The following is a 14,727-nucleotide window of genomic DNA, read 5'->3' as shown; positions in this document are numbered from 1 at the left end:
CTGTGATTTGAGCTCCAGCTGTGCTTCAGGTCGAGTGAGTACTAAATCTGTAGTATACCCTACCTGTAGTAGTGGCAACTTTCACGGACCTGCCCCTCTGCCTGCTCTTGCCAGGATGTTGTTTTGAGCCTTTTGTAGGGCAAGTGCTGTAGGTGCCTTCAGCCCCTGTAGCACTACCTGTGCACGGGCTCTGTTATAACTTTGCACGCAGGGGACCTCACAGCCCTGGTGGCCTTGTCTCCAGGGACCGATGTTGATCTCCTCTCACCAGAAGCTGCTGCTTGTGCTTGTCTTTTTCCTGGCCTCCAGCCAAGTGGACCTACTGATTTCACTTGCTCCTTTCCAAGGATGTATGACCGTTGTGTAACATAGTGCCTTTGCAGAAAGTATTGTCAGTCAGGTGTCCTTGACTTTGGGCAGTACAAGCTGTATCCAGAGAAAACAAAATGATTCTCGTGTGTGCTTGCCTGCTTTCATTTCCTGTCCTGTCTGAATCACTTTTGGACTAAGGTCAGAGTCCTCACAAGTGGCCTAAATTTTCTTCCAGTTTAATCTTTTCCACTTTTGAACTCTTATCCTCCTTCCTGTGCCGGTTGCGCCTTCAGATCATCCATTGCTTGTTTGCTGGTCTTTCTGGCAGGACCCGTTTCTTAGTTTGTCCAGGGTCTTTGTCCAGGAAAGTTGCTATTTGAGTAAAGGACTATGCAAGTCTAGTGGCACAGTTTTTTAGTCTTTGTTTCTATTTTGGAATTAAATTTAACAGACTGCCCAGAAGGTTAAACAGGAACTGTGTTATCTGATGTAGCTGAAACATATAGGTGATGGTTAGCATTTTATTCCTTTCAGTAGCTCCCTGGTAGCTAAGCATTGTATCCCAAGACCAGAAGTGGCATCCTAGATGCTCTACAGGTTTCACAAGATTGCTCTGCCTTGGATACTCTTAGTTCCCATTTGGAAGTTGTCTTTACAATAGTGAAATCTAATCATATAGATTCATTTAAAAGAAAATAACTAGCATGTATCCAGGATAAATATCTGTAGACTTTGAGGAAAATACATTTGATATATTCTTAACATTTGACATATTCTTATGTGTGGATCAGTTTTGTAAGTGAATATTTTTATGTATAATACATACCGATTAAAAAAAGCAACACATTAAGTAAATTCTATTTATAAATATATAATTTTTCTATATGCAGTTATATAAACTTGTGGGCTTTTTTTTTTTTTTTTGTTAAAGAGTGAAAGTCCTGCAGGAATATCAAGGCAGCCTTCCACAAAAGGATCAAGGCAACGCGCCAAACCCGGAGGAGAAGGTAACTAGAGGGAGGATATTATTTCTATTAAATATGCTGGAGGGTTATTGAATAGGAATAGCATAAATACTTAAATATCCATGTTTATTGTTTTCAGTGCTTTTTTTATACTCCCTGTCTGCATTTATGAATCCAATAGGCAATTTTCCTGCATGGATTTGATACACAGAAAGTGGTACTCAGTTCAGTTTGCTCGAGTTCCTCATGCACAATTGCAGAGATCAATTCAGCATGCTCTTGATATTTATTGTGTTCTCTCTGAATGGGCTTTTCTAGCTGGTCTACAACTATTTCTGTTAGTTTCACAACGACTGTTTCTTTGCTTAATAATCTAACAAGTTTAGGCAAATGATGCCTTGCAAAACTTTGGCTTTTTTTTTTTTTTTTTCCCTATCACTGAGGATTAGTGGACAGTATGTCTGAGTTGATAAAAATATTGCACATTACCTTTACATAAAGTCACATGTAACGGTTTGTTAAATGTTTACAGCAGAGCAATATTCAGCACAGTATTTTTGTTATAGTAAGACTTAAGATATGGTGTTTAAGATTGTTGTAGTAAGATGAAAGACATTTGTGAGGCAAGATGTGCTTTCCTGTAGGGATAAATCACAGAACCATGAACCCTGAATTTGTAACTTTATCACTTAATAATATTTGAGAAGAGTGCTCTTCCAAAATTTGGCTAGGGAATCCAAACTTCACTTATTTTCTGAATTTTTCAGTTGTTTTGCAAGGATCTGAAGTCTTACTGTTTGGTCATTAGAATTTAGGGTTTATAATGAAAAGATTGTATCTGTCACACTCCCCACCCCCCCACCCCCACCAAAAAAAAAAGGCATGCTTCCTGAGATTAACTCAGTACTGGCTAGCGCAGAAAGGGATTTACCAGGGTATTTGATAAAGCAGTACATTAAACCATCCACATTTGCGTTAACTTTCTGGGGTTTCTTCAGTGAAAAGATGGTTGGGTGAATTCAAGTCTAGCCAAACCTTTCTAAGTGATTTCCATAGCTTGAAACGCTTACAATGTGCCAGGTGTAAGCTGGAGAACACGTGGAGATAAGGTGTTAAGCAAAACCTCTGGCTTGCAGCCCATTTAATGATTAGAGAAGATTCCTCTGAGTATTGAAACAATGACACGTGGTTGTAGATCTTTTGACTTGCTCCAACGTCTGTCATTATGGCTGTGGTCAACTGTATTGCACCTGGGCTGATGTCAGGCTAGGACCTTGGGATGTGAGTTGGAACAGGGAAGGAGATCTGGGTATCATCAATACTGGATCCTATCCCACGTCATCCTCCACAGTAGCTCAACCAGGTGTGAGGAACCAAGCCCTGCTGCGTTTCTGCTGAGAGTGCTGGGGAAGGAAGGACAGAAACTTGTTTGTTCCAGAGGGAAATGAGAAACTGTAAAAAGCCCATCTCTTTGTGGCAGCCAGGAGTCACCTGGTAGTGGTGTGGCCACCACCCTGAGTCTAGACAGTAGATGAGGAGGTAGCTCTGTAGTCATCTCATCCTTGCTTCAGTGCTAAGTCTGTCAAGACTGTCAGTTGTGATAAAAGAACTGTGGTGTTCGTGCTTGTCCTAGGAAGTGGATTGATATGAATTGTAATGGTATTGATTACAGGCCATTTTACCAACCTCTTTTGAGTCGTTGTTGACTGGGGCTGTTTAACAAATGGTACAACCATCAATAAACATCTCTCCTCATCTGCCTCACACCTGCCATTAGTCATTTCTCTTTGTCTCTTTAGACAAGATTTTAGTGAAGATTTTAGTCGTGAGATGGTTTTAGCTGAATATAGCAGACAGTTGTGTCAGGCTTTGCAAATAAGTAAATAATTTTATCTGTTAAGGTGCTTCATTGCAATTGATTATGTCACCAGCTTTTGTATGTAAGTGTATTAAATGCTGTATTAGCATACTAACTGGAAACTAGATTATCTTCAGAATATTCCCAGTACTTAATACTTTCACATCAGGAAGAAAGGAATCTAAATTTACTATTGCTAGCCCTTTGTATAACAAAGCCAAGAGGAAGAGCCTAGAGAAACACATAGGTAAGGAGTAAAACAGGCCGGTACCTAGACCTCATACGACAACAGTGTAACTGCACTTTCTGTCTGTATTTAAAGGTCTTTTCCTCCCCTACTCTTATTTCAGTGACCAGGTTATTTACTATCATTCAGATTTTCTTTCAACGGTTTTGTGCCCTGGGTGCTGATATTTTATTTCACATGAAAAAGTCATTGTACGTAAATCAGTTTAACATCTCTGTTCAGAAGATATAATAACACCTGTGAATTGATGCCTCTTAAATAGCTAACTCTGGCTAAGGACATGCTGTTTAGACTAACAAAAGATAAAGATCTTCACTTAATCTGCCAATGTCACTATTATTAATCTACGTAAAGAGATTGTGTGTTGCTGTGTGTCTTCCCAAGCGTCCACGTTTTCTTTGGGTTTCTGTTTTAGTAGGTTTCCGTGTCTCTGAAGTTATATCAGAGCTTGGGTAGTGTTTTCAGAACAATCAATAGCCATGTTTTCAAAAGGACTTGGGGGGAAAAAAATTAAAAAGATGTTTAGGCACCTTAAATACCTTGGAAAAGATCTGGCATTTTGGATATGAATGTCTGTTGACTTAGGAGCTTAATTCAAGTTGATGCTTGAAAATTGAAAAATTTACGTCACATCTCATGTACGTCTCGTGCTGTGAGATTTTAATAATTTTGCAGCTGAAAAATACCATCTGGATTCCATTAAATGTAGTCTTATTTTACTGCTTAGTGATCCTTAGCTGATGCTATAACTTTTTTTATTTCCCAAGATTTGAATATTTATTTTATAACCTGTACTGGCACTAAACTACAGTGACCAGACATGCCCCATTTTATGGGATTGTCCCTTCTTTAAAATCAGGATCCAGTTTTTCTGATAAATGAAATATGGTTAACAACTTATCCTGTGTTTTGGCTTTAAGGTAAATATTTTAAAATACTTCTCTCTTCATAATGCAGCAAGTCAGTGCACTCAAATTTCAGTTTACCTAAGCGATAAACACTTTGGGGCATTAGCCCTCTTTTTGTTCTAATGCAGCAGAACTGCAGTAGGTGAGTAGGGCTCATAGGTGCTCCAGTAAGTAATCCAGAGAGTAGTAAAAATCTTCTGGAGCTCTGATGCTGCCTGTTGCACACTGTTCTCTGTAGTTACTGGTGACAATGATCAGAGCTTTCTATATTTTCTAATATTAAACTGGAGAAAATAAATGCAGAACAGGAGAACACAAAAAGGCTAGTGTCATGACTAAACTTGCAAGAAACAAAACTGAAGTGATGAATGGAGGACTAGTTAAGAAAAACCAGGTATATTTGCTATCCTGGTAATTAAAACGAGTTATATCAGCATTTGCTTACCACTATTATGAACCAATTCCTAATGGTATTGGAGCAAATGTTTTGGGGTTTTTTAGTTGTTTGGGTTTTTTTTTCCTCATAGTTAATGTTACATTTATTACTACTCAGGCAGTAACTGCTTTTATAGTTGCAACATGCCTTGCAGCAAAACTTGTATCATGCAATAGAGACCATTTTTGCTAATTTAGGAATTGATTGATAAATTGAACAATTTTCTGTAAACTTGCAGTTGCTCTTAATTGCGATATGACCAGGTTTCCTTTCAGACACTGAATTACTTCCTAAATGGAAATGATGGAGTAAAGTGCTTCACTTTCTACTGTCGGTTTGGCTTTTCTGCTAAGCTCCAGACCTGATGGCTAACTTGTAGCACTGCTGTATAGGTTGGTGATGAATGTTTAAATGGTAGTTTCAGTTTTATTAAATGACAATTCATCCTGGCCTTAGCACAGGTAAATGAAAGTTGACTTTGCTGTGTGTTAATCTCCTCCTAAACTAGTAGAACTCATTGTTTCTGCTGCAGTGGACTATACATCTTTGTGGATGTTTCTTGTGGTATGGGTGGAGGAGTAGGTCTTCTGCTATTGATCTGCATGTCCTGAATGCTTCAGCTTTATGCTGCATGCAGTAATTTAATCACTGGTTTTGGAAATGGTGGATATTTCAACCCAAGCATTAGGCAGGGCTCTATCTAGTAAATCTTTTCCCATGCTATCAAAACTGTTTGTTCATTTGTTCTGGTAGTGAAAATGTTACCTGAGGTGGCCTGGCTGTAGATAGGGGCCCTGTAAATCTGTTCTTTACCTTTCCATTACATTTACCTGCTTGCAGACAAGGAGATTTGGAAGCGCTGGGTTCAGTTCTGAGGCAGCACTTTGGCTACATCTGTTTTAAACATGCATGCTCGCTCTTTATCTGTAATCTTGCCTATTTCTGAATTTATTGTGCTTCTGCTGCATTTTGAGGAGTGTGAGAACTGAACGTATTACTCCAAGTGAAGGGGGGGTGTGTGTGGGTGTGTGTGTGTATATATATTTTTCAATGATAAAACGAAAGCTAAATATTCTACCAATTCTGTACGTGTCTTGACAAACTGTATGGATAGTTTAACTTTTCTTGACCACCTTGACACAGGTATATTTTCAGGAGTGATGTACAAATGGTGCTGAAGCATTTCTCCTTTGTGTCCCTCTGCCCTGAATGTCTCTTCTTCCTGGGCAGATAATTTAGAAATCAGATGTATACCTGAATATTTCAGCTTTATTCCACTGTGTGTTACTTTGCTTTTGTCATCATCGTCCTATTGTAACTGGGGGAATTAATTTAAGGTAATTGGTAGATGAAATAGTCTTTCATTTTTTTTACAAAAACCCCCCTGGTTTAGGTAGCATCAAAAGTGAACAGCATTTGTGGACTATGCTCTCCTATGGCATTACCAGCAAGTTGTGGAGTTCAGCTACCAGAAATCAGTTTTTCTTGCTTGAAATTTCTTAATGGCTTTTGTATGAAATGCGTTTAAAGCTAAAGCCTTTGAAACAAACCAAAATGCATTACGCCTTCCAAGTAGTATACAAACAGTATTATGTATTTTAGCAGTTGCTTAGACTTTATTAGGTAAATACTGTATTGTTTCACCAGCTATCAGGCTGATAAGTAATATCTGTAAATCGTTTGTGAATCGAAGAAGTTGCCATTAGTTTGCAGTAACATAAGGAGTTCAATCAGCGGTCACGTAAAAAGTCTTTGTGAACTTTGACTGTTACTTATTTACACTCAAGACGGTTTATTGAACTAGGATAGCCCTTAAAGAAATAGTAAGTGTAACAGGTATTTAGCATGGCTTTTTATTTTAAATTTTTATTGTATCTTTGGTTTCATTTGACTATAAACTGTTTTGTTACAGGAACTGTGGAAATGAAGAGCGTGGCAGATAGGATTTCAGAGGACAGTGTTGCTAAACTGCAAGAGAAAGCTGAACCAGGACTTGCAGTAAAACAGAAAGGTAGGGAGAATAAAAACTTGACTGCCTTGGAAAGTCTAACTTGAGTGCTTCGGGGTCAAACTTGAATCCATGCAGCTAAATGATTTAAGGCGGGTGATTTACACTTAATCCAACTGCGGTCTTGTGTTTTAATCACATCTGGTGATTAATGTCCTGGTTTAAAAATATACGTTCCCTGATAAAACAGTTACTTTTATTTTCTCTTTCCTTATTCTTAAGCAAGTTTTCAAAAAGACCAGTGCTTACAATGTCTCAAGGAAAATGCAGGGCTGCTGTGCCTGAATCCCTTGGTGACTTGTTCTATGTAAGAATGTTGCCTTTTTGCACAAGTATTTGGGAGTCTCACTTAGTGTTTGCATTTTATAAGATTTTTAGAGGAAAATTCCATCTCTGCATACTTATTTCTCCATTTTTTTTTCCAAGTTGAATATAGCTCCCAAGACATACATTGTTAATGAGGTATTTGTATCCAGCTACAATATACATGAAGCCATAGAGGCAAAATGTAGGAGGAAGAACTGAGATTTAAGCAAAAAGCTGCGTTTCTGTTTTCTCCAGATCCAGATGCTTGACCTAGCTGAGAGAGTTGATACCATGTATATGAGAGGTCAAAGGCTGTTTCCCAGTCCACCTGTGGCCTTCAGGGCCTCGTAGCTGTGTCAGTCTAATGAAATGTAGATGGTTGGCCAAGACATTTGTGTGACCTTACACAACTGGGAGAACTTCCATGCTAATTCCTTTTAATCTTTTGGAGCTGTCTTGTCTGTTGGAATGTTATATAACTTTATATTCCTCTGCTTATAATTTGAATGTATGTAAGAGGAGTACCCCCAGGTTCATTATTGATTTGGATTGGATTCTCAGGTGGTGTAAGAACCAAATATTGTATTGAGTGTTCTCTATTTTCAGCTTTATTCAATAGGATAATGTAACATAGTAGTGCATTAGTGAACCTTAATTTTCTGTAAGTTCTTACAGAGATGAAATCGTTATTCACACATTTAATAGCTTTCACAGTTGGAATGTGAAATCAATTATGAGAGTCGATAAGAACAGTCATTGCAGATAGCTAAGTTGGATGCTATCTGGACTAATCATTAGGCAGTGATCACCTGTCCCTTTTTGCTGTGTTCTTGTGTCTTTAATGGCAAATAAAAGTTTCCAAGGGAAGAATCATTTATAGGATTTTAAAAACATTGTTTACTAGCTGAAATAAACTTACTGTCCTAGATCTTCAGTCTTATATTCTGTTTCTGAGATTGAAGCTCTGAACCTTTCCATTGTGGTGGTTTTTATTTTCTTTATAAATGAGTATTTGTCAGCTTATCTGTTATTCTCCCTTGATGTCCTCCATTAGGAATCCTCACTGGCTGGTTCATGGTAGCCTTTTAGATAAGAAATACATGTTTAAAGCTTTCTGGCAAAGGGGTGTTTTGGCCTGCGTCAGCTATTTGCTCATATACCCCTGAAGTTACTTAGGTTCCACTTTCTTTAGATGTGTGCACATAAATGCACCACTGTGGCAAGAAGGGAGAGCAGTTGGATTTCATGGTCGCTCTATAAAAGTGTAGGCCTGCATGAGGCATTTTCAGAAGCTGATGATTTTTCTTAACCTTGTTAAATTCTAAAACGAGGGGGTTTTTTTGAATTTCACTGGTACAGTTTATCTTCTCACAGTTTTGGTAGTTATGTTGAGGTATACTTCTCTGGGAGGAGTAATGCCAGGATCCTTTCTAAAGTTTATTTCAAAGCAACCTTAAGATGTCACTTATTCAGTTGAGCCGTCACAGCTACCTACCACCCATCTGCAGAGAACTGGCATATATGTAAAATATGAACGTCCTTTCCACCGCCTTGGCCCAGGGGCTGGGAGAGCAGTGTCTTAAACCTGGTTGTGCTGATGCAGTTCTTCAGGCAGTGTGTGAATGCTTGTGCTAACAGGAGGGAATGGGAAGTGTGAAGGCAGGAGTGCTTATTTGGTGGCAGTGCCAGTTTACACTGGCGGGAGGGTTTAGAAACTACTGAAACTCTGCTTAGTTTGTCACTGCATCCTGGAAATCACAGTCCTTGCAAGATGCTTAGGCACTGTCTTGTTTGCTTATGTAGCTGCTCTGTGATACGGTTTGATTGGTTAATTGTGCATGAAGATTTATACTCCAGCTAACTCTAGTGGAATGAAATGGAAACTCGGTGTTGAAACTGCTTAAAAATCACAGTCACTGTCCTTCTGCAACTCCAAACCTACCTTTGGAGTAGGTTAGTTGGACAGGAGGTGAAGATAGTTCTTCCACAAGCTTGTCAAGGTTTTAGAGGGTACTTGGAACTACTTAATAAAGAAAAAATTACATTCTGTGACCTGCTTCTCAGCTTCCTCTGGATCTTTAGTTTTTCTATTTCTGGACTGTGTAAACTTATTTTGAGGGGTGAGCAGTCCCTGTGCTTTCCTAGTTCAAAGTAGATGGGCATGGCTTTGCCTCTCAGATCTGTTGTACAGATCTGTACAATTCACCTTTTACGCATCTCATTTAACTTCCAGGAATATCTAGTCAGATATTCTATCAAGACAAACATTTTGATCCTCCACTGTCTTTTGACTTTTTAAAAAAGTTTCATTTCTGATGACTGTGTTTCGCTTAATAAGCAGAACTTTGATGTCTTTAGCGCAGGAGCGTGAATTTGTTGGAAACACTCCCTAATGTGTTTGTCCTATTCTCCTGGTCCCAGTAGTACCTCCCAAGTTAGAAGCTGGCTGTAGTTCTTTTTTTTGTGCTTCATGCCGAACTTGGTCAGATTATTATTAAAGAATTTATCTAATTTATCTGAAAAATCAATGTATTTGTTATTTCGAGGTGAATTTGCCAGTGACTCAGGGACATTATAGTGACAAAAGACCAGCACTGAACATACCAATGATAGCTAAAAACTTCTAAGAGAAAAAACAGTGCTTTTCAATAAATAAAGCACTTCTCTAGTTTAGTGCTTTTTTTCCCTTTTATGCTATGTATTAAGAACTTTTAGACTGTAACAAACCATAATTTTGTTGTGTTTGAATGCTTTGAGTAGACTTTATCCAAGAATACCAAAAAGCCGTCTATGAAAGTGCTTTGTGCTTTGAGTTAAGTGTTTAAAAAAAAAAAAAAAAGTGATAGTTTATGAGCACTTTATAGGTTCTAACTTGAAAATAAGCAGAACCTGTGGGGAACTTTTTGCAATATATTACAAGTAATTATTGCAACCACCAGATTAACAAAAAGTAAGTTTTCCATTTTCTTCATGTCAGTACTTGACATTGTTTCCCTCCTCCTCCTATTACTTGGTGCGTTTGTGGCTTCTGTTCATATTAAAAGTGAAAGTGATCCACAAATAACTGGGTAATTGGGCAGTAATCTGGAAATTTCCTAATTCCTATCCACTGAATCTGGAAATCTAGAAATCTGATATATGTGAGGTCCCTGAAGCATCTCTCAGTTTGCTCTCTGTGCAGTGCTGTGATACCATCCCTGCTCTATCTCCACTGGTGCTGTGGGGAGGGGATGAATCAGGGAAGTGAGGTTTTGGAGATGCTCATTTTTCACACAGACTAAATGAATGCTTGAAGAACTCCTTGCAACCGTTGACTTTCTATCTCGTGAGCAGCTGTTTTGTTGGCGTGATGCATGTCAGGATGTAGCAAGACCAAGAAATCAGCTGAGACCTTGACTGTGGCCAATAACTGCTCCAAAAGCTAAATTTCTTTAGCAGACTGCCCTTCTTGCTTAAAGGTAGCTGTTTCTTTGAAAACAACATTAGTGGTTCTTGCAGGCGTTGTTCCTTGGGAGCTGGGTGTGTGTAGAGGCAAGGGAGGACTGTACATGCTTCCACAAACCTGCAGGAACCTGCTGTGCCAAAGGTCAGTGATGGCTTTCCAGTATGAGAAGTGAAGCTGTACTATTAACAGACTGAACGTAACACACGGAAAATTAAAAATCCTGGACGTGCTCACACCTCTCCCCAAGCCTGTCTGCATAAAGGTTGCCAAAGTATTCGGTCTGACTTACCCGTGGTACCCACAGTCACCAGTGGGCTGTCTCAGCTCCTGTGGTTGCATGTGCAGGCTCCAAGCAGAGCCTTTATGCAAAATCAAATATTTTATTAAGGAGCAGACCTCTGTTTTTTTTATTTCTCCATACTTTTGTGAACACCATCATGTGGCAAAATACGTTTTGCTGTGTGGAAGGGGAATTTTGAAATCCCTGTTATCTCTGTTAGGCAGGGATGCTAAATTAGGGAAGCGCAAGAAGCTCGTGGTACAGCCAGCAACAGAACACAGTGTTCTGACTTGGGCCTGGCTTGGTCTTAACATAGGGACTGTTCCAACTCATGTCCCAGCAACTGTAAGGCTGGTTGATGCACAGTGGTTGTTCCTGTACCAGTAAGGCTGAGGGAAAGCTTAACACAGTGCTTATGTTGTTAAGTGTATTTACATATATTCTTATGTTCTCCAGAAGACCATATGTAGAATTAATACACTGTATAAAAATGTAGTATACATACTGTTACAGAATCACAGAATCATCTCGGTTGGAAAAGACCTTGAAGATCCTCCAGTCCAACCATGAACCTCACACTGACCGTTCTCAAATCCACCAGATCCCTCAGTGCTGGGTCAACCCGACTCTTCAACCCCTCCAGGGATGGGGACTCCCCCCCTGCCCTGGGCAGCCCATTCCAACGCCCAACAGCCCCTTCTGCAAAGAAATCCTTCCTAAGAGCCAGTCTAAACCTTCCCTGGTGCAACTTGAGGCCATTCCCTCTTGTCCTGGCGCTTGTTCCTTGGCTCAAGAGACTCATCCCCCCTCTCTGCACCCTCCTTTCAGGCAGTTGTAGAGGGCCATGAGGTCTCCCCTCAGCCTCCTCTTCTCCAGACTAAACCCCCCCAGTTCCCTCAGCCGCTCCCCATCAGACCTGTGCTCCAGACCCTGCACCAGCTCCGCTGCCCTTCTCTGGACACGCTCGAGTCATTCGATGTCCTTTTTGTAGTGAGTACAGTAGTTTTAAATGAGAAGGCCCTACCTGTGAAATGGCTGTTACATGCACAAACCCATTAGGAAAATGGAGTGCAGTAGACTCTGAAAGATACTTGCATTTCTTTGCCTAAATTTGGGCTGGTAAAAGCCCAGCTGCTTTGGCCTTTTTTCTTTCAGTGGTGCCGTTTGTTAGTGTTTTCAGATCAGAAGGACACTGGAGTGAACAGTAGAGTTAAAAGTCCTTTCTATGTGTGGCATTACATGGAAGAAATATTTATGACAGATAATTCGTGTGAGCAGGCTTTCTAGATGGAACGTAAGAACACTGAATGCTTTTTACCTACCAAAATTATTTGTAGAAGGGCTGAAGCAGAAAGTGGTGAATGATGTCCATAATCCTGCACAGTTAGATTGTCAAGGCTGAGATGTCGTTCACCTTGTTCCCTGCCATTACAGAGAATGGTCTAACCTGAGCTTGGCAGGTGTGGGTTCATGTGGTTAACTGCACTGGACGGGTCAGAGTAACTTGGTGGGAAATCTATCAACTGGGAAGGAGCGGTTAAACTGGTTCTGTCTGATTTAAATGGCAAATGAGGTCAACCCTATGGAGAGCATAACTATGGTGGGATTACAGAAGAAGCCCTCATCGAATCGTAGAATCCTTGATGTTGAAAGGGATGGACGGATGGAGGTCGGCCAGTCCAACCCCCTGGTCAAATCTGGGTCAACTAAGAATACCAGTAGCGGAAAATAAGAAGTTAAGGTAAACAAAAGAAAGGTTTAAAAAAACCCAGCATAGAGAATATAGGTTTTTTTAATACATTTTTTTTCTTATGATTTTCTATAATGAGCAACTTGAAATATTGCAGATGTTACCATGCAACTATGGAAGAATTGAGTGAGGTGATGTCATTTTCACTGATGAGGGAATTTCACAATATTAAGAAACAAATAAAAAATAAAGAAATTTTAAATGTTTTTTCTGTGTCCCTTTTGAATTGTGAATGCTCTGAGATGTTTAAAACCTGGAAGTTCACAAGATATTTAACTTTTATATAAGCTCATAGAATTTTATTTCTCATTTAAAAAGTTTGTCGTGATATATTTTTATGAGCACACGCATTCAAGTATAGTGCTGATAAGATTCAAAATACTGTCATAAGAAAAATTAGATTTGCCTTGCCAGCTAAGCCAAAAATATATGTTTGTTTTGTTTAACAGAAGGAGAAGCGGAGAATGTGGCTTCTGAAAAGCTTACGGCGTCTGAAAATGGTGAAGTACCTAATGATCTTCCACCTCAGCCCATCCAAAGGTTTGTTCCTATCCTTTATTCTGTTTGAATGAAACTGTGATGTGTCTGGAGGTAATAGAGTCAGTCCATTTTAAAACGGCAAGGAAACTTGGAGCAATATGTTTCTGCTAGTACCAAATAATAAATATTATTCCACGTATGGTTTCCCTTTATTCACTTTCATTTCCTTCTGTAAAGAAAACTGTAACATTGTGAAGCGTTTTGGACTTATTTTCTTAATCCATCAAGTGCTTCGATATAATGTTATTAAAATACGATGGATGTGTGGAGAGTCTAATGAGAAGAACATTGCATTACATACAGAAGAACAACTTGCCTTTTAAATCCCAACTTACCTTTTCTTTGCTCAGCAAAGGCTTGTGTAATTGTACCGCTTGTGAAAATAATTTTTTTTTCCATTTCCATTGCATTGTGTACTGTTAATGCTAAATTCGTTGTTAATGGTAAACAACTGTGCTGTATACAGGTTATTTTTTTTACTGAGACAAATCAAGAGGTGGTTTTACATGGAATCGTAGTTCTCTTGTTTTAGGACACATTTTCTAGATTTTCCTAGACTCCTACTGGGATAGCAAGTATTGTGATATCGGATTGTATATTGGGGACGTTTTCAATGTTGTTATGCGTTGGCTAATTTATTCAGCTCATGTATGTGTACATGTCTGTTACTTTGGAGGACACGTAAGACTTCCTTTTATAGTATAACTGAAAAAGCCTCTTTGTTATTGTAGACGTATTCCCCGTCCTAGCAGTGCAAGACCAGCCCCACCCCGAGTAAAACGTCAAGAAAGCGCAGAGGTCTTACTTCCAGAAAGGTAAGGAATGTGGGACATGCAGAGCAGATGTTTCTAGCTCTTGTGCCACACTATTCTCAGATCTTCTGTGCCTCACCTGCTGCTGAATGGCTTTAGGATGGATCACCTCACTGCTGGTAGCTGGAAAATTCAAGCCTGTTTTATGTGGTTTATTGTTTCTGCAAATCCAGTGCATTATCTAAAAGTTATGGTTGGTAGTCACATCTGGGAGTTCAAAAATACGATTTAATTTTTTTGCCTTTGGGAACTCTGAAACAGATAACCCTAGAACGTTAGTCTAAACTACCATTAGAAGAGATCTGTAAACCATGCAGTGAATATCCCGTGTTCAAAAAAAGGCTGAAGCAGCCATTTGGAACTACAAATAAAATGGCTTACTTGATCTCTGGTAAGTGCCAGTCACTGAAGTAGCGTGTTTAGAAGGAAAATATGCATCCTTTTGTGAGAGAAGGATGGCTGTTTTCAGAGTTCGGCTGTGAATGGAAATGAAAGAATTTGATGTGCTTTTAGTTGATGCTGCTTTATTTTATGGGAGGAAGGGAGGGTACTGCTGTTTCTTCTATTATAGATAGATCTTAATATGTTTGGACAGATCTTAATAGGTTTTCATTGTGTCTCTTACAGGAGTGGTAGCGGTAAAACAGTCTCCAATGTGATCATAGACCAGCAGGTTGATGATGATGATGATGACCAGTTTGTGGTGGAGGCAGCACTGCCACTGACAGAAATGCCAGATATGGAAATGGTCTGTTCATGTTGCGAATTATAGAACCTTTTTCCGTACTTTGTTTGTAACTTACTTGTTTAAGTAGCTTCTAGCTGAATATTGAATAGTTGTGTATTATAGCAATGCCAAC

General features: G+C 39.3%; 1 protein-coding gene across 3 annotated transcripts in view; it reads left to right on the top strand.

The window, feature by feature from the left end:
• Positions 1-14,727, top strand: part of TRAF3IP1 (TRAF3 interacting protein 1) — a 46,350-nt gene that overhangs the window by 15,997 nt on the left and 15,626 nt on the right. For all 3 annotated transcript variants that reach the window (XM_074872462.1, XM_074872460.1, XM_074872461.1), the window contains 5 exons: positions 1,244-1,319; positions 6,639-6,737; positions 12,965-13,055; positions 13,787-13,870; positions 14,495-14,615. In XM_074872462.1, the coding sequence (XP_074728563.1) occupies positions 1,244-1,319; positions 6,639-6,737; positions 12,965-13,055; positions 13,787-13,870; positions 14,495-14,615 (471 nt within the window). The remainder of the gene's footprint in view (positions 1-1,243; positions 1,320-6,638; positions 6,738-12,964; positions 13,056-13,786; positions 13,871-14,494; positions 14,616-14,727) is intronic.

Source organism: Strix uralensis, chromosome 6, assembly GCF_047716275.1.
Source record: "Strix uralensis isolate ZFMK-TIS-50842 chromosome 6, bStrUra1, whole genome shotgun sequence".
Taxonomy (NCBI): Eukaryota; Metazoa; Chordata; class Aves; order Strigiformes; family Strigidae; genus Strix; species Strix uralensis.
This window is presented reverse-complemented; position numbering and strand designations above follow the sequence as displayed.